The sequence below is a fragment of the Lolium rigidum genome, chromosome 4, assembly GCF_022539505.1.
Source record: "Lolium rigidum isolate FL_2022 chromosome 4, APGP_CSIRO_Lrig_0.1, whole genome shotgun sequence".
NCBI lineage: Eukaryota > Viridiplantae > Streptophyta > Magnoliopsida > Poales > Poaceae > Lolium > Lolium rigidum.
In genome coordinates, this window is record NC_061511.1 from 24440870 (window position 1) to 24459369 (window position 18500).

The 18500-nt window shown below is 47.8% G+C and overlaps 1 protein-coding gene across 1 annotated transcript; it reads left to right on the forward strand.

Moving 5' to 3' along the window:
* The first annotated feature begins 5593 nt into the window (after positions 1 to 5593).
* LOC124649305 (ankyrin repeat, PH and SEC7 domain containing protein secG-like) lies at positions 5594 to 10041 on the forward strand. Its single transcript, XM_047188954.1, has 11 exons — positions 5594 to 5743; positions 6106 to 6252; positions 6342 to 6473; positions 6571 to 6710; positions 6885 to 6971; positions 7123 to 7251; positions 7886 to 8026; positions 8684 to 8785; positions 9257 to 9427; positions 9520 to 9599; positions 9753 to 10041. Exons 1-11 carry the CDS (start codon positions 5677 to 5679, stop codon positions 9790 to 9792), a joined length of 1236 nt encoding a protein of 411 aa, XP_047044910.1. The 5' UTR covers positions 5594 to 5676; the 3' UTR covers positions 9793 to 10041.
* Positions 10042 to 18500: the final 8459 nt, after the last annotated feature.

Consider the following 18500-nt stretch of genomic DNA (forward strand, 5'->3'; position numbering starts at 1 on the left):
TCTCGAATCATCCTGCCAAAGCACTTTGGGCCGATGTAATCAGTTTTGTACTTGTTGAGGCGTTCTCGGGCATCGCGTGGGCCGCCGTCCGGGGTTTTTGAGCGAGAACGGGATCTCCGGCCACCGCCTCCCCCTCCTCCACTTGGTGGTGGTGAAGGAGACCTGTGAGGGGGCCTGTAAGATTTTTTGCTTCCGCCCTCGGATTTCCGGCGGTCTTCCCGTGGCTGGCTCCGGCTCCGGTGGCTACCTTCACCTTGGTGATAGTCTCCTCCGTCGTTCCGGCTTCGGCGGGGCTCCGGCTCACGTTCCGCATTCCGGCTCCTCCTGGGCTCATGCTCGCGATCGTTGTTCCGGCTCCTTCTGGGCTCAGGTTCACGATTGTTGTTCTGGTTCCGACGTGGTTCCGGCGTACGCTCCCTGGTTCTCGGCGGCGGCATGTTGTCACGGATGTTGATTCCACCGGCGCCATGGGGCCTGGTGTTTCCGGCTGGACTGCGGCGGCGAGGAGGCGGGGGACGCGGGTACCCGTTAGGCGGAGGTGACGGGTTCCGGTACTTGTTCCTACCAGCGTACATTGCATCCTTTCCCTTCTTCGGATCTGACGGAGGCGTCTTTGATGGTACGGGGATCGGATTGGGGTGTTCCCTTGCTTTTCTTCTGCGCTCCGTGGATCCGGTGCGCGATTCATCATCGGGATGGCGATTGACGTGGGCGTCCTTCTGCGCGGTAGAGACACAGTGATCCGGATTGGATTCCAACCTGCGTGAAGTATCTGCCTTGCTCTGCTGCTTCATTGCTGAGGCAACGAGCGTACGAACGTAGTCGATGTCAATCTCCTCGTCCTTCTTTTTCAGGAGCTCCGCAACCTTCTTCATGTTATCCTTCGGAGTTGCGAGCGGCTGCTGCTCCACAGGGGTTGCGAAGTTGATCCTGCGGGGAGGGATGGCTTCTCTAACGATTCTATCAGCCTCCGCCTGTGCATAGGTCATTTTCACCTCCCACTCTTTCCTCATCTGCTTGACGTGTGCGAGTGATTCGGTGATTTCGCGATCCTGTCGTTCAAAGTGATCCATCAGGTTTGCAGCTTCTCTCCTTTCATCCAATATCGCAGCTGCGGTATTGGCAAACTTCTTGGCTGTGGCCAGCATCTCCTTTCTCGTGGCCTCTAAAGCCTCCGGATCTGCGGCGTCGCCAGGAGTTATGGGTTTGTTGAGGACATCGGACTGCGCGACTAAATCCATGCGTGCTTGTGCAACTATCTCTTCTGGGGATAAGACGTCTTGGTGCGGACGCTCCCGATCTAGCGGAGATCCTGCATTGGATGGTCCCGGGTCGGAGGTGGTGTTTTCATCTTCGCGTTCCTGCTGATCCAGCGGCGCCACGGTTGCGAGAACCTGCATAGGCTGGGCGGATTCAACTTCAGGCTGATCACCGTATCCGAATTCATTCACCTTGCGATCGAACTCTTCAGTATCCATGGAGGGGGTATCCCCGGAAACTGGGCTGAGGTTGCCCAGGATCGATTCTTCACCCGGATCGTTGCTTTCTCCGACAACCTCCCGCTGATCCGGAGCAACGTTATTTTCCGGTTCCTCAACCTGCATGGGGCCAGCTCCGGCTTCTTGAGGGGCGGTTCCTGCGGTATGGGCTATGAAGTGCACGAAGTGACACCTTTGCTTCTCTAACACCTAGGAGACCCAGGCGGATCTGCATTGGTCCTCCACCGTTATGTCCTGCTCAGGGGCGGATTGGGTGGGCTTTGATTTTTCCAAATCTAAGGCGGAATCCTCCTTAGGAAGTTCCTGCGACTCGGATTGGATCTTTGCAACTGCGTCCTGCTCAGCGGCGGTCGCGTCAGCGTTACTTACCAGTGCGTTTCCGTCGAAATCGACGGTTTCGCCAATGAAGATGTGTATCCCGCCGATCGGGATGATGGAGAGCTTGACGGGGTTTGTCTTGGCCGGAATCCAGCACTCATCCTCAGGGACGATCGGAAAGTTTCCGGCGTACTTGACGCGCCCCACGGCGATGGTGTCGCCGATGCCTCCGAAGGTAGAACCCTCCCGGTTCCGGCCTCCAGACGCCGCATGCCCCACGGTGGGCGCCAACTGTCGTTGCCTATTCGACGGTACTCCAGAGGAGGGATCCTCGTGGAGGGGAGAAGAAGTAGGGGCCATAGGGCGGAGAGTCCTCGGGACGGTGGTATGCGATTTACCCAGCTTCGGACCACCTGCACGGTGGCAAGGCCTACTGCTGCTTGTCTGGAATTATCTGGGCGCTTTCGCGTTGTTACAATGAGTTGTGGTTGTCCCCCTAGGGCTCCCGGGATCCGGCTTATATAGGCGCACGTATCTAGGGTTTACATGGAGAGTCCTAGCCGGATTACAGATCGCCTAACTACGGTACAATGTCTTGCCGTGTACGTCAAGGATCTGCCTTCCACCTACGTCGTACTGGATCCGGGTTCCTTGTGGGCCTCCATGGATCCGGCTTCCTCCGAAGGTCGGTTAGGATCCGGCTTACTGATCCTGGGCTGGACTTCATCCTTCATGATCAACGACAATCGGGCCGCCCGATGGGCCACATGCCACATCACCGTCTATGGGCCACCCGGGCTTGCCGGATCTAGGCACTGTCGATGGTACACCCATGAAGTATACCCACAACACCGCACCCAAATATTTTTTTAAAGCTTTTTTAACACACAATGATTTGTCAAATATAGCATAGGAATAAATATGTTTGCGGAGATTGTTTTCAAATTAAAATACAACAAACAATAAAACAACTAAACAAAGCTCTTGATCTCCTCCTCCACCCAACCAAAGCTCTTGATCTTTGGAGATTCGAAGGAGAAGACCCCGATCTACATCTTCACCGAAGCGATTTGCATTTCCCCCTCATATGCTTGAGGGCCCTTTGCTAGTGTTCCTCTTTTGAGAAACCCTAGATATTTGTACTTGATATTGTTCTTCTTGTTGTTGTTACATTATTGTTAGTGCAACTCGTGATTGTTTTTTTTATAAAAAGGAATATACTAATATCACGAACATACCAAAACAAAAGCACTAATAGCAATACAAATGCTCGCGTGGCCAAAGAAATAAAAAAATTGTATAAAAGAAAGTCCCTCTACAATAACCAGTTCCTTGTAACAGCGGATCAAACACCACCAAACATCACCAAAAATCCATCAACTTCAAAAGGGACGCTTTCAAGATGGGAACAGTGCACAAGCGCTAACAATGTCCTTATCAATGACCATAGGTTTTTACCCCGGAGAAAGTCCGCACTCACAAAACAATGCCTTCAACAAGGTCATTGTCAATCACAACCAATTAAGGCCAGACCTTAGATTTTCATCTTGCAAGTTTAGACATTGAATTCTTCTTGTGTTGTCACCGCCACTTGCTAACCGATTTGGTCCAGGAACAAGTTACTGCATCTATGAATCATAGCTTATGTAAGGTTTCTCAGATGAGGAAATTTCTGATGCCCTCTTTCATATTGGCCCCATAAAAGCTCCTGGCTCGGATGGTTTTCCCGCATGCTTTTATCAGCGAAATTGGGACATTTTGAAGAGGGATGTGATTAAGGCGGTGAGACATTTCTTTGCTACGGGATTCATGCCGCAAGGAACTAATGATGCCTCAATTGTTCTCATACCAAAGGTTGACGATCCAAGTGAGTTGAAAGACTTCCGTCCCATTGTGTTGTGTAATGTTTTGTATAAGGTAGTTTCCAAATGTCTGGTTAGTAGATTGAGGCTGCTGCTGGATGATATCATTTCAGAAAATCAAAGTGCCTTCGTTCCTGGACGGATGATCACGGGCAATGCTATCCTAGCATTTGAGTGTTTGCACTTTATGGAACATGGCACGTCTGCGAATTCTTCCTATTGTGATTAAGTTGGATCTGTTATATTGACAGACTAGATTGGCAATTCTTGGAGTCTGCAATGCATAAAATGGGGTTTCTCATCGGTGGATACAAAGGATTATGGCATGTGTTACTACGGTGAGGTATCCAGTCAAATTTAATGGAACTCTTTTGGAAGCATTTTTTCCTACACGAGGTTTAAGACAAGGGGACCCTTTGTCACCTTTATTATTCTTGTTCGTGGCTGATGGTCTTTCTGTCTTGCAAAGAGAAGTTGAAACTAATGGGATCTCTCCAATCAAGGTATGTCGAGGAGCACCTGGAGTATCCCATCTCTTGTTTGCGGATGACACCCTGCTATTCTTTCGAGCCTCTCTTGATGAAGCATAAACAAGTAATTGATGTGTATGCAAATGGTATTGGCCAACTTATTAATCATTCTAAGTGCTCTATCATCTTTAGTGGTTCCTGCTCACAAGAGGCACAAGAAGAGGTCTGCAATATCCTTCATGTTGTGAATCCCGATTTTGAAGAGAAGTATCTGGGATTGCCTACCCCGGATGGTCGGATGCACAAAGGCAGATTCATTAATCTACAATCGCGCCTTTGCCAACACCTAATGGCTTGGGGAGATAGCCTTATGTCCCAAAGTTCTAGGGAAATCTTGATCAAGGCCATTGCACAGGCCGTTCGAGCTTATGTCATGGGGGTTTTCAAACTTCCCTTCTCTCTGTGTGATGAGCTTATCAAGCTGATTTGTGACTACTGGTGGGGTGTTGAGCGAGGTAAGCGTAAAACCCATTTGGTGAAATGGAATACTATGACTCATTCCAAAGCACAAGGTGGTATGGGATTTAGAGATATGCGTCTTTTCAATCAGGCATTATTGGCTCGCCAAGCTTAGAGGTTAATCACCTTTCTGAAAAGCCTTTGTGCCCGTGTTCTGAAGGCCCGCTATTATCCAAGAGGAAATATCACTGCTACTGTTTTCACCGGGAACCCGTCCTCCTCATGGACGACCATCTCCTATGGGCTGGAGTTACTGAAGAAAGGTATTGTGTGGCGTGTTGGAAATGGCAGAAGCCTCCGAATTTGGCGTAATTGTTGGTTGCCTAGAATTTCGAACGATCAAGTTCTTACCCCCAAGAAATTGGCGCATAAAATGGGTTTCTGAGTTGCTAGACGAGCAGGGTTGTTGGAAGACACAACTTATTCGGGTTACCTTCTATCCTATAGGCGCTAATGCCATCCTCGAAAATCAAACCTTTGGCAGCTCAGTGCACGCCCAGATGGTAAAGATCCCTGTTGGGTAAGAATTTGGGGGCTCCTCTGTTCTGCCCAAAGTTAAAATCTTCGCATGGAGAGTAGCCTCTAATGCTCTAGCTACGGAGGGCAATAAGGTTAGACGAAAAATGCGCGTCATACTTTGGTCATACTTCTCAATATATCTATTTAATATTGTAGATGTTTATATTTTTGGGTAAATATTTGGCCATACTTCTTAGGATATAAATTTTTAACTAAATTTATACGTTTTATGTTTTGAAATGGAGGAAGTATGAGCAAAATCGTTTTCCCTCTATCTAAATGAAATTCGGCCAAAGTCCTTTCCAACCCTCCTCCCCTTCTCTGTCTCCAATTTCGCGCCATACACATACAAACACGCCGCACCCCATTTCCCTTAACAGTCCTCACTCCTTGCCTCCCCCTGTACGCCTCGCCTCCCAAAACCCTACGCCAAGCGCGCAGGCGGAGCTCAGCCAGAGTCAGAACCTTGCGTCTAGGGTTGCCGCCATCATGGCCTCCTCCCCCTCCGACATCGCCCTCAAGGCTGCATTCGACGGGAATCTCAGCCTCCTCAAGAGTAATCTCTCTCTCTCCCTCCCTCCCTCTCTCTCTCTCGGGGCACTTGCGTGGTACGGACGAATTTCGGGCGGAGTGGCTGCAAATCCATAGCTTCCTTGCGATATTTCCAAGCGAACTTCGATTCCTTTGATTTTGGGCAGAAACCCCCAAAAAGATTTTGAAGGGAGTCCCCCCTGTTGATCTAAAAAAAAGATTTTGAAGGGAGAAACCCCAATCTTTTCTGAAACGGAATAGACCCAAAATTTGAGGACGGCGTGGACTCACTTCACGTTTTTTAATGCCCTAGTTACACCGATTTGAGTCTTATTTGTGCAATTTCCCGTATGTGCTGTCTGATTTCAGTTGTTCCTGCGATTTCAGAGATGGCGACCAAGGTGGACCTGCGGGGAGCCAAGGACGCGAAGGGGAATACCGCTCTTCATTTCGCTGCTTTCAAGGGCTATCTGCAGAGCTGCCGGTTCCTGGTGGAAGAATCTGGGATTGATGTCAATTCACTGTCAAAAACAGGTGCACACACATGGTTGAAATCCTGTGTGCGTCCGTGGCAGGAAAAAACAGTCTCTTTTAAGACTGAGATGTTCTATTCCCCCTTGTAGGTGCGACACCGATGTCCTATGCCGCTCTAGAGGGGAATGTCCAGGTTATGAGGTACCTTCTCGACCGCGGTGGCGACCCTGCCATGCCCGACGAGAGGGGCTCCACTGCGCTGCACCATGCAGCACTGCGTGGTGTGCTTTCTCTTCTCGGATTTCGCTTGCATACAAATAGTGTGTCCTGCTCTGGTATGATCTATATGGATCTGTACTATCTTTATGGTGCCTCCAGGACACTGTGAGGCTGTAAGGCTGTTGCTGTCCAAAGGAGTTCCTGTGGATCCTGTTGATCATCGGGGGGCGCCATTACACATGGCTGCTTCAAAAGACCATGTTGAGGTTGTGAAGGTTCTGCTGGAGCATGCTGCTGATGTAAGTTCTCTATTCCATCGTCACCTAATTGGATTGGAAGTGCAGATGTTAGAAAGTGCACTTGGCTTGATGATCTAATGGTTTATTCTTGGAGGCGCATTAGAAATTTAGAATACTTGGTGGGTTCATACAAATATTATTATGATCTAGACTGTGATTTGTTTCCCTTTTCAGTTCAACAAAGTGGCCAATCACATCCTTTCACCCCTCCTGGTGGCTTGCTGTGGGAAGTCCTTGAAATGCATCAAACTACTGATTGAGGTCCACTAATCTTCTGACTTCATGTATTTTCTTATGGTTTTTATGTTTAACTGGGTCCTGATTTGGTAGAGTAGCTTATAGTTTCTACTTGAATGTGTCATGATTACTTGTGCAAGTTCTGTGTCTAAAGCTACTTTACTGTTATAAATAGGCTGGTGCTGATGTGAATGCTTCTAGTTACTCTGCACAAACTCCTTTAACACAAGCTGTTGAAGATGGCTTAACCGATATTGTCAATTTGCTTCTAGAGGCTGGAGCTGACCCTAACATTCCTAACCAGGCAAGTATATCTCTGTCTTCTTCTCCCAGAGACATCCTTTTACTATCTTGTAAGCTTTGTGATTTGCAATCTTGGCCCCTTTCTCCTTGCATCTGATACAGGGTGGAATCTACCTAAGGTCTCCTGAGATACTAGTACAATATTTATTTTGTTCGTGCTCAACTAAATGATACAAGTACAATATTTATTTTGTCCGTGTTCAAATAAATACTGTACAGTACGTTTTATTCAAGTGGATCTGTTTGGGTCTCCATCAGAGTTCAGACTGGACTTGGGAAAACATCCCAAGTTTGGAGCTCTAGTGCTAAGTGGTATGACAGGTCTTGCATATCTCTTCTCAGAATCATGCTATGCTACTAGTAGGTCACTAACAATTCCGTATCATTTTTTAGTGTTCCTCCTAGTCCATGTAACTAGGGTAGTATTGTTCAAGAGGGAGTACTCTGTCTAGCTTTGCTGCAAATTATGTTATGTTCATTTAACATTGTCTCAAAGGTTACTGCCAGTGCGATGAATTCAGGAATATCCTTTTCTCACAACACTTTGTTGCCGAAAGAAAATCTAATGACATTGATGGCTTTGTCATTTTCTTGATGGATTATATAGCATCTTATGTTGGTTTTTTATGATATAGCATGGTGTAACTCCAATCGAGAAAGCAGCATCTTATCGTCGACGTGAGCTTGTGGAAGTTTTATTTCCTAGGACAAAACCTATTCCATCTCTGCCAGATTGGAGTGTTGATGGGATAATTAGAACCGTGAATTCTCTTCAGGCATGTATATAACTTTTGTTACTTCAGTCGAGGTTATACTCATCAAGCTTAATGTATGATTGCTTCGTATTTTCGACTTAGACCACAATAAATGGTTGTGCTCTTATAGGTAACATATGATGTGTTTTTCTTGACTAACTCAAAAGTTCAACACACAGTACGCATAATTCATGAACTCTGTATACATGCATGGATCTCTTTGGTTTTCAATTGTTTCTACTTTGATGTTTACACAGTACGCATAATAGGGAAAATTGTATTCTGGATAACATTTTTGAAATTGTAGCCTCCTTGTTATATCTGAGAGCTTGTGCATTAACATCTGTGAAATTGTAGCTTCCTTGTTATATCTGAGAGCCTGTGTGTTCTTCATAAATTCTTGGTACACGCACCCTTTATGTATTGGGATGGTAGATGTTATTACTTATTACTTGTACCTAAATATAGTCCTGCGTATTGAAATTTAATTGACGTTTTGTTCAATGGGAAACTAACAGATTTCAGTCATGACCGTTGTATGGGTACTGCCCCATCCAAGTTCGATCGAAGGAATTTGGATCGAGCAGCGCATAATTTTGGATTTCAACTTTAAACTGTTATTCTGCTGTTCAAACGATTATTCGGTACGCCTGTAACTGAACATACTATTCTGTTCAGGATGCATTTTCGGTGGAAGAAAGAATTGCTTTTTATAAGTCACAAGGAAAGGAGGCATTTGCAAAGGAGGACTACCTTACAGCAATATCCTCGTATGACCAGGTAAGTACATGAGCCTATCTAGTACTTATTTGGAACAATCGCAAAGATGACAGAACAAATAGTTTAGAACATCAGGCTCAAAATGGTTTATGATGAACTCAATATGAGTAATTCCTGCCTTGCACCCGATGATGAAATAACGACCACATGGTGGGCAACCTAAACAAACAATATAAACAATATCAAGACATGTGGGAGTGTTTTCTGTGGTACAACAACACACAGAGTTTAGCACTTCCATCTTGAGATGTCCTTTGTTTGCTCAAGTCAGAAAAGAACTTGTATCTGGTCAGACATTGATTAATTAAACTAATGATGCAGTGGCCATGGACTAAGCCTCCTTTTTGAGAAAAAAATGACCTAATTAAAGGCAACAATATGCTCCACAGAGCCTATTAGTTGATCCATTCATAATTGTTACACCAACCTGTTGAGGTAGACTGAGTGCACGTTTGCTCACTGTAAATGCAGGTACTTGACATAAACCCACTTGACGCCTCCATGATTGCCAACCAGAGCCTCTGCTGGCTGCGTATGAGACATGGGGGTCGTGCTCTGGAAAAAGCGCGCAAGTGCAGAATGATGCGGCCCGGTTGGTCCAAGGCCTGGTACCGTGAAGGCGCAGCCCTCAGCTTCATGAAGGTACAGCTGTTTGTATTGATATTCTACCTTCGCATTCTATCTCATCCTCCCCACTTGTATATACCTCCTTGTTGTATTTTCTCAATGTCCAGGACTATGAGGACGCTGCTGACGCGTTCCGAGAGGCGCTGCAGCTAGACCCTAAGAGTGAAGAGATTAGGGAAGCACTGAGGTAATGACAACATTTGCTTGTCTTGGGATATTATCATGACAGATTGAATCCATCATCTGCAGAGGAAGATAGACATATCCAAAAATCTTGTAGCTCCATCTGCGGTTGGAGATGTAGTTTCGACGTCTTTTGATCTCTGTGGCTTGATTGCAGGAAGGCCGAGAAGGCTGCGGAGGAGTCGCGGCGTGTGTAATATAAGTAACCGCAGATGCTGGGTCGCTCAGAGAGTAGGAACAACGGAAACTCTGCCTTGTTTCCTCTCACATCTCCCTGTGATATCCCTTTAACGGCTGCTAAGTACCCTACTAGTACTACTAATTGCTAGGACTGTTCGTGTGTTAGGATGTCTTGCGCTCGCAAGCTAAACCAGTTTCAAGCTGTGTGCTCGATCATGGGTCTCCATTTTGACAGCTTACGGCAACGAGACCTCATGTTTTTGGCATCTTAGAGCATCTCCAGTCGCGTCGCCCAAACCGTCCCCCAAAGCGATTTGGGGCGCGCCGGACAAAAAAAGCGTTCCAGCCGCGTCCCCCAAAGCCCTTTTTTGTCCGGCGCGCCCCGATACGGTGTCCGGCGCCCGAGCCCGTCCCCGTCCCACAGGGGACGCACCGGGGACGCCGGACACAACGAAAGCGAGGCGGGCTCCCACATGTCGGCGACTATTTGCATAAACCGTTGGTTCGCGCCTCTTTTCTCGTCGCTCCTTCCTTCCCGCGCCTCCCACCCCACCGCCGCCGCTGGATTTCCCGGCCGTTTGGGCGTCCGATCCGTGCTGCGAGTCGGCACCGTTGTCGCGGCCGGGGCTCCCGCCGGCCGTGCCGCCGCCGCCGCGTCGCCGGCGCCTCCCGTAACGCGCCGTCAAATCCGCCCCACCTCCGCGCACGGAAGGTGCTCGACGACTTGCCGGGTAGGCGCGATTGGTCGCCGTTTGTTGCATCGTCTGCCTCGGCGCAATTTTAACCATTGATTTTGCTTTAGCCATGGACAGCGACGATGAGATGGTTGCCCTACTGCTGGAGGACGAGCAAGCGTTCGACGACGACCTGCGGGAGCATTTGCTGATCATCGCGTCCCTCCAGGACATGCTTGACGCCGAGGCGGAGAAGAGGAAGAGGCCGCGCCGCAGAGGATCAAGGCCGGGAAGAAGGAAGTCGAAGCCCCGGCAGAGGATGGAGGGGCATGCCATGCTACACAACGACTACTTCGCCGACGGGGCAACACATGCCGACAATTTTCGGCGCCGGTACAGGATGAGCAAGGGCCTGTTCATGAATATCCTCCACGGCGTTCGAGAGTTCGACCCCTACTTCAAGCTCAAGCTCGACGCTGTAGGCGTTCTCGGGTTCTCATCCATTCGAAGTGCACCGCCGCCATGAGGATGCTTGCATACGGAGCACCTGCCGATACACAGGACGACTACCTTCGCATGAGTGAGTCTACTGCCATTGAGTGCATGTACAAGTTTTGCCGAGCTGTGGTGGGAAAGTTTGGCAAATACTACTTGAGAGGGCCAAGCTGAGGAAGAGACTCGCAAGGATCATGGCACAAAATGCTGCCAGAGGATTTCCTGGAATGCTTGGAAGCATCGATTGCATGCACTGGGCATGGAAGAACTGCCCGTTTGCTTGGCAAGGTATATACAAAGGGCGTCATGGATATTGCAGTGCGGTGCTTGAAGCTGTGGCAGATTATGACCTGTGGATTTGGCATTCTTTCTTTGGCATGGCGGGATCACACAATGACATCAACGTGTTGCAGCGGTCTCCGGTGTTCAGCAGACTAGTGGAAGGGCATGCTCCACCATGCAACTATGAGATCAATGGCCACCAATATACCAAAGGCTATTATCTAGCCGATGATATATATCCAAAATGGGCCACTTTTGTCAAAACAATCTCGAATCCATTAGGTCTGAAGAATTCTCACTTTGCTACACGACAGGAGGCTTGCAGGAAGGATGTCGAGCGGGCATTTGGTGTGCTTCAAGCACAATTTGCCATTGTCCGGTACCCTGCTCTAAGCTGGTCTCACGACCAAATGTGGGAGGTGATGCAGGCTTGTGTGATCATGCACAACATGATCATCGAGGATGACCGCAAGAATCATGTTAGGTCACATGTTGGTCCCTATGAGTGTCAAGGACCTCTCGCGGAGGTTGATCATGAGGTGCCTGCAGATTTTGCTGATTTTGTGGTCATGCACGCAGAGATCCGTGACAGCAATGTGCATGAGCAACTTCAAGCTGATCTCGTTGAGCATTTGTGGAGGATCAAAGGAAATACCGTGGCACCTTGATGTATCATCTAGCCCTTTTTATTATATTTGATTACTTGTTTTATTGTTTGTTGTAATTTAATTTGAAAACAATCCTCGAAAACATTTTTTTCATATGCTACATTTGATATAAATGGTTTATGTGTTAAAAAAATTATTTTAAATGTTTGGGGGCGGCGTTTGGGGGACGCGGCTGGGGAGCGACGTCCCCCAAACGCGGCACGAACAAAACACGTCCCCCAAACGCTCAATCCGGCGCGCTTTGGGGGACGGTTTGGGGGACGCGGCTGGAGATGCTCTTAGTTATGTAAGGCGATGTCGTGCAGATGTAGGTGGATATTATGCTACTTGACTCCTGAGGGCCGCTAAACATTTCACTGCATTTTGCATGTGAGAACAGTGTTGACTCTATGAAAAATGCATCCCTGGTGCTAATTTATCAGGGGAAGAACTGTGTTTCTGTTCCAGCGATATGTATCTTTTACCAGTGTTCATTCCCAGGTTTAGACCGTTTTGAGAATTCTTGCAAGAAAAAAGATGTCTAAAACTGGACGCATGTTCAGCCCCTGGACAAGTGCATGTTTGTGGAGGTAGGTGACTGAACATCTGAATCTCAGTCCCTTTCCATCTAGCCTTTACTGATCACTGATGGTAGCCTCATCTCATTGTTTCCTGCAATTACTGATGGTCGTCGTCGAGTCTATGGAGATCAGAGCATGCTGAAGCCAGAAGTAGAACCCTTGTGATCAAGTTGCGATGTGTGTGCGATGACGCCCCTTTGTCCGGTCATCCTGTCTCCTTTTGTTGGTTGCCACTAGGATAGGTGCTCTCGTGTGTACATATGTTATGAACTTCTGCAAAGTTTCTAACTGTGCTCAGCTCAGTTGCTGCAAATCCGGGCTTGACATAGAAGTCCACTTTACCACCCCTCTCGCTCAGAACTTGTCATATGCTTCACTTCATCATGAACTTTGATTTCGTTTAACTAACAATCCTGAACTCTGAGAACCGACCACAATAAATGTTCCAATGTCTCCCCTTCCCCTGAATCACACGATGGGCATGTAAAGTTATTTCCAACGTTGTAGACTTGTAGTGTCTACATTTTAACATATTTCTAGTGTTTAACCTGCCAGACAACAAAAGCCACGCAAAGACTTTTGGTTTGGGGTATACTTTGGATTTCCAAAACGGGGCTGGAGTGTCAATGTTTCTGAAGTAGCACTGGTAAAATTACCTTGATGAATAATGATCACCCCACAGTTGCAATTTAAACATCTTTTCTCTTAATTTGATGTCAAGGCAAGATGAAATTTCACCATACTGGTCATCAGATTGATTTACTAGATATTTTTATTAAATATGGGCAATTTGAATTTTGTACCCAATTTTTAAAATTCAAAGTACAACAACAGGTTTCTCTCAAATAGCATGTCAAATTTTAGCTAAAAAATGGCCATATTGGTCACTAAATCATGTTAAGAACAATAAGTTTATCACAATTAATGACTAGCCAGGCTTATATGCTGAGTTGGCCTACATGAGAGAGTAACCGTAACATATCAACAAATACATCAGTCAAACAAGGCAAAATTTGTTAACTTGGACTAAGAAGGGCATTGGAACTAGTTTTCGACGTTTGATGTGCAATTTGAACAAACATAAAGTTCAAGGTTGAAAAGTGAATCTTTGGATATGGTTAAGAAGTAAAGTTTTACTTCTCTCTTTTCTTGGCGATGAGGTGCCTATAGCATGTTGGCAGGGGTTTGAGTACGCTTTGGTGAGAAGCGACAAAGTCGATTCTTTTTGAAAAGTTAAAAAGATTACTAACACACCTCCCAAAGTTTAATGAAACATTCACCACGGCGTGGAGTTTGGCTAGGTCGACACCAAGTACCTGCTCATGTTGGGAAAAAAATTGCATTTTCGCGTGCGAAACGAAGATTTATTCACGATCCATGATGTTAACCTACTATATACCTTGATGCCACGGTTCATGGCTAAATTTTGGTTGAGATTTGGTTAAGGTTTGAGAAGAGATTATGTTCAAGTATTCTCTACCAGGACTCTATATCGGCATCCTCAAGTCCCTAACACCATGATTCAAAATAAACCTGTATAGAGACCTGGTAGAGAATACTTTGTTAGCATCCAAAAGCCATTTAACTTTATTGATTGAGTCAGACAACATGACGTTAGCAAGCAAAACACAAAACGCCTGCCATTCCTAAATCTCACCAGGGCCAGACGATCTATTAAGAGATAAACATCATGACTGCCCATTAAAAAATTTGGCAACAATTTTGTCTTTCTCTTTGCAACATGAAAAGACCAAAGAGAAACAAGTTTCAAAGGACAGTCACCTAACCGCATGTCATGCCAGAAAAACACACTCAGCCCATTTCCCACATCATAAAAATCCCTTTCTGGAACCAAAACTTGATTTTATGAAGATTTCTCCAAAATTGGGATCCCCAGAGGTGTCTGATTGGTAGAAACCAGCATCACGCATGTGCTTGTTTCTAAGCAATTGGCAACTCAAATCTTGACACCTTCTACTAGTTTGTAAATTCATTTTCTAAAAAAGAAAATGTTTCTTGTCCTAGAATCACTGAAGCCCAAGCCACCAAATTCTTCAGGTTTGCACAACACATCCCATCTAATCATATGATACTTTTCACCCTTTTGACAAAGAAAAAAACATAGCAGAAGTAGCCAAGTTATCAAGGAAGGAATCAATCAAGATAGCTTTCCCACCAGAAGAAGCTTGCCCAGAGCAGCCATTTGCTAATTTCTTAGTTAGTTTCTCAGGTACAAAATCCAAATGTTTAACTGAGGTTTGGTAGATGATAGGAAACTACCCTACCTCACAGTTAAGCATCATAACAATTCTATCTAGTTCACTTTGTGGAACCCCAACACGAAAAACTTCACTTTTTTGGTAATTGATACGGAGGCCAGACATTGCTTAAAAACAATAAAACATAAATTTCACTGTCCTCACACTCTTCTCATCATGCTCAATCAATAACATGGTATCGTCTCCATACTGGAGCTGTGATACCCCATGAGGAATTGAGTTCGGAATTAGCCTTCTAAGATGACCACTGTCTTTGGTATAGTTCAGTAAATCCCGAGGAACCTCAACAATTTGATTAAATAAAATGGGGGATACAACGTAATGCAAATAATGTGATGTCCATCTCTAACCATACTTATTCAACTCAGTGGCTCAGAGTTTGTCACAATCACCTGTTCCATACCAAATCTTGCGACAACGCTCGATATGCAGTCTAGTTAACATGCGCATGGGATACCCGCAGAAGCATCCACTGGAGTTTGAGTTGATACACGCGTGTCGGATTTCATATAAATTATTTTGATATTTCCTCGTTTAAATTTCATTGAAATTTTTCATAACTCAAAAATTTATATAGTTTAAATTTTGTGCAAATATAGTACAAATTTTGAGAAAATTATATTTCGGCACCCACCAAAAATTTCGAAAATCATGTTGAAATTTCCTTGAAATTTTAGTCCCTGCCACCTCATGTGACCCGCAAGTCATCACTGACCGTGCCTACAATCTCCTTTTGCTTCTCTTATTTGGAGGAAGAATAGGCAAAAAGATCTTGATCGTAGTGAGCAGACACATCTTACAAATATACACTTAAGAGCATCTCCAGTCGCGTCTCCCAAACCGTCCCCCAAACCGCGCCGGATCGAGCGTTTGGGGGACGTGTTTTGTTCGTGCCGCCTTTGGGGGACGTCGCTCCCCAGCCGCGTCCCCCAAACGCCGCCCCCAATCAGAAATTTAAATAGATGCATTCAAAAGAGATCGTTCCCGCCGATTCGTCGCGATCAAGTAGCGGCGATCAAAGTACTGGGCGCGCGATCATATTACAGACCGGTGGTGCATGCAAATTAGAAGAAGGGGAAGGGGTTGGGCGACGGCGTCGTATCCTGAGTCGACGCAGGCCCGTCGAGCACGATGACCTCGTCGCGATCTGCCTGTTGCTGTGCATGGTGCGTCTGCTCCGTCGCCGACGCAGAGGCCGACGCAGGTGTAGCAGTAGAAGACGCGTCAGCCTGCTCTTGCTGCGCTGCCGCTGCCAGGGCCGCCGCGTCCGCCGCCGCCATTTTGGCTTCGATGTCGTCGAGGATCTGGCCTTTGAAGAAGTTGTGCGCCGCTCGCGTCCGGGGAGACATTCCCTCTGTCGACGTTCTCAGCAGGGACATGTCGTCCCTGCGTTTCTTGAGCTCCAGCTTCTCCTCTTGCCTCTTGAGCAGCTCGGCCTACCTTTGGTCGGCCTTCTTGTCGCGGGAGATAAAGGTCGAGGAGACGTCGGCGAGGCATTTCGTGATCGACGCCTGCGTCTTCTCAGACGACGCAGCGTCGGCCAAGGCGGCCTTGGCAGCCTTGTTGCCAGTAGGACGCCCTGTCGAAGTTGCCGGCGGCGCGTCCCGGATCAATGGCGTCCTTCCCCTTGGACAGCGACAAGCGCGTCAACCGCCATTTCTCATTCATTTTGAGCTTGCCATAGCAATGCATGAGCACGAAAGACTTGTGACCTTCCGAGTTCTTCGAGTACAAATCCATGGCCCTATCAAACTAACCAAAAGAAGCAGAGTCATTTCATCGAACACAATGTAGGCGCTACGGATTATGGAAGAAAGAGTCGTACCAGTTGGGCGACATCGGCGCCGCTGTCGCCTCTGGTCTCTAAGTCCTGATGGTACCCATGGAAGGAGTTCACCGACACCTGGATGATGACCCATCGCGTCGACATTGCCTTCTGGCTCCTCTTCATTGGTACTTTTTGGTAGTCGATGTTGATCAGCTTGCGCTCATCGAACTCGGCCTTGATCCTCGCCCAATACTTCCGCTTTTTTGGTTGGCGCCGATGATGGAGTCATGGCTCACCGTCGCCCACGACTCGCACAGACAAAGATCTTCTAGAGGCGTCCACTTCGGGCCTCGTGTGCCCGACGCCTTCTTCTTCTTCTTCTTCTTCTTCTTCTTCGTCCTCACGCCGTCCGCGTCTACCTCCACGAGATCATCGTCACCGGCACCCTCGTCTTCCTCTTCCTCGCCGCCCTCTTCGTCCTCATCGTCTTCCTCCTCGTCGTCCTCCACCCCGTCCTCTTCCTCGTCGTCCTCCTCCTCAACCCCGTCGTCCTCCTCAGCACCGGCGCCGTCGTATTCGAGCGGACCCTGCGGCCGGTGAAAGGGTCGCCGTCCGGACCGGGTCCTGGCTCGCGCTGCTCGTACGCCGGGGAGTAGAGGTTGTTGGGGTTGAAGCCGCCGTGCGGCAGCGCATCCCTGGTAGTGCGGCGACAAGTTAGGCGTCACGCACCCGGGAGTGGCGGAGGGGCCGTCGTTGTAGAAGGCGGCTTGCGACGGAGAGATCACTCCCGGAACGTACACCGGCACGGACGTACTCCATGGGCTCGCGTTGGTGGCGGCGATACACCCGGCCATTACGTGCCGGTGCCGGCGCGCCGCCTGAGCCTTCTTCTCCAGCTCCGCCGCCCTCCGTCCTTTCCGCTCCGCCGTCGATAGCTTCCGGCGCAGGCAATCTTGCTGCCATTGATCGTCGCTCCATCCTTCAGGCTTCTTCTTCGCAGCCGGCGCCTTCCGCGGCCTCGCGAACGGCGCTTTCGCCCCTTTCGTCCCATTGCCCGGTGGCTTCTTGGCCGCTTTCTTCGCCATCTTTTTGGGGGCTGTCGGCGGCACCATGTGGAGAGGGTAGCGGCGGTGGGTGGACGGCGGGAGGGAGAAAGAAATCGGCGGGATAGGAGAAATGAATAGGCGGCGGGATATGTTTTGGGAGGCCTGAAATGCGCGGCGGTATAGGCGCGATTTGGCGGGAGTGGCGACGAATTTTCCCTGTGCCGTTGACGGGTCGGGCCCGCGTCGGTTCGCCTCGCTTTTCGTTGTGTCCGGCGTCCCCGGTGCGTCCCCTGTGGGACGGGGACGGGCTCGGGGCGCCGGACACCGTATCGGGCCGCGCCGGACAAAAATGGGCTTTGGGGGACGCGGCTGGAACGCATTTTCTGTCCGGCGCGCCCAAATCTCTTTGGGGGACGCTTTGGGGGACGCGACTGGAGATGCTCTAACTATGATAATTTGGGTGGAGATTTGGTGCACTTAAGTACCAATGATCCCATGTTTTTTTAAATATATAAATATCATATTTCTGAGTACTAAAAACTTTTGAAAAAAATCTGGATTTAGCCAGCAAAGTATCCCACAAGCGTGCAAACTATCAATTAGAAAAATATGTATTTTAAAAGTATGTGTCTGAGTATAGAGATTTTAAATCTCCAAAAAATCCGGACTTGGTCATTTTTGTTTAGCTCAGAATATGAACCATTCCAAATTGAGATTTCACATGTTAATAAAAAATAATTATCGATATCTTCAATATGCATGGAGTACTGGAGCTCGGGTAGCAAAGATATTTCCGAGTAAAATAGACATGTCTATTGTACTGTATGAGGTGTGAAATATGAAAAATTTCCATTCGGTATTTCAACTCTCCTCATCCTCTTCTCCGTTCACATAGACACATAAACACTGCCGAACAGTCCTCGCCTTCCCCTGTCCCTTGCCAAAACCCTACA

What these genes read in the sequence shown, in the direction of transcription:
- LOC124649305 (XM_047188954.1), top strand. Translation starts at nt 5,677, where the DNA reads ATGGCCTCCTCCCCCTCCGACATCGCCCTCAAGGCTGCATTCGACGGG. An exon ending in GAATCTCAGCCTCCTCAAGA is followed by an intron (nt 5,744 to 6,105) that starts GTAATCTCTCTC and finishes CTGCGATTTCAG; the next exon opens with AGATGGCGACCAAGGTGGAC. An exon ending in GAACCGTGAATTCTCTTCAG is followed by an intron (nt 8,027 to 8,683) that starts GCATGTATATAA and finishes TATTCTGTTCAG; the next exon opens with GATGCATTTTCGGTGGAAGA.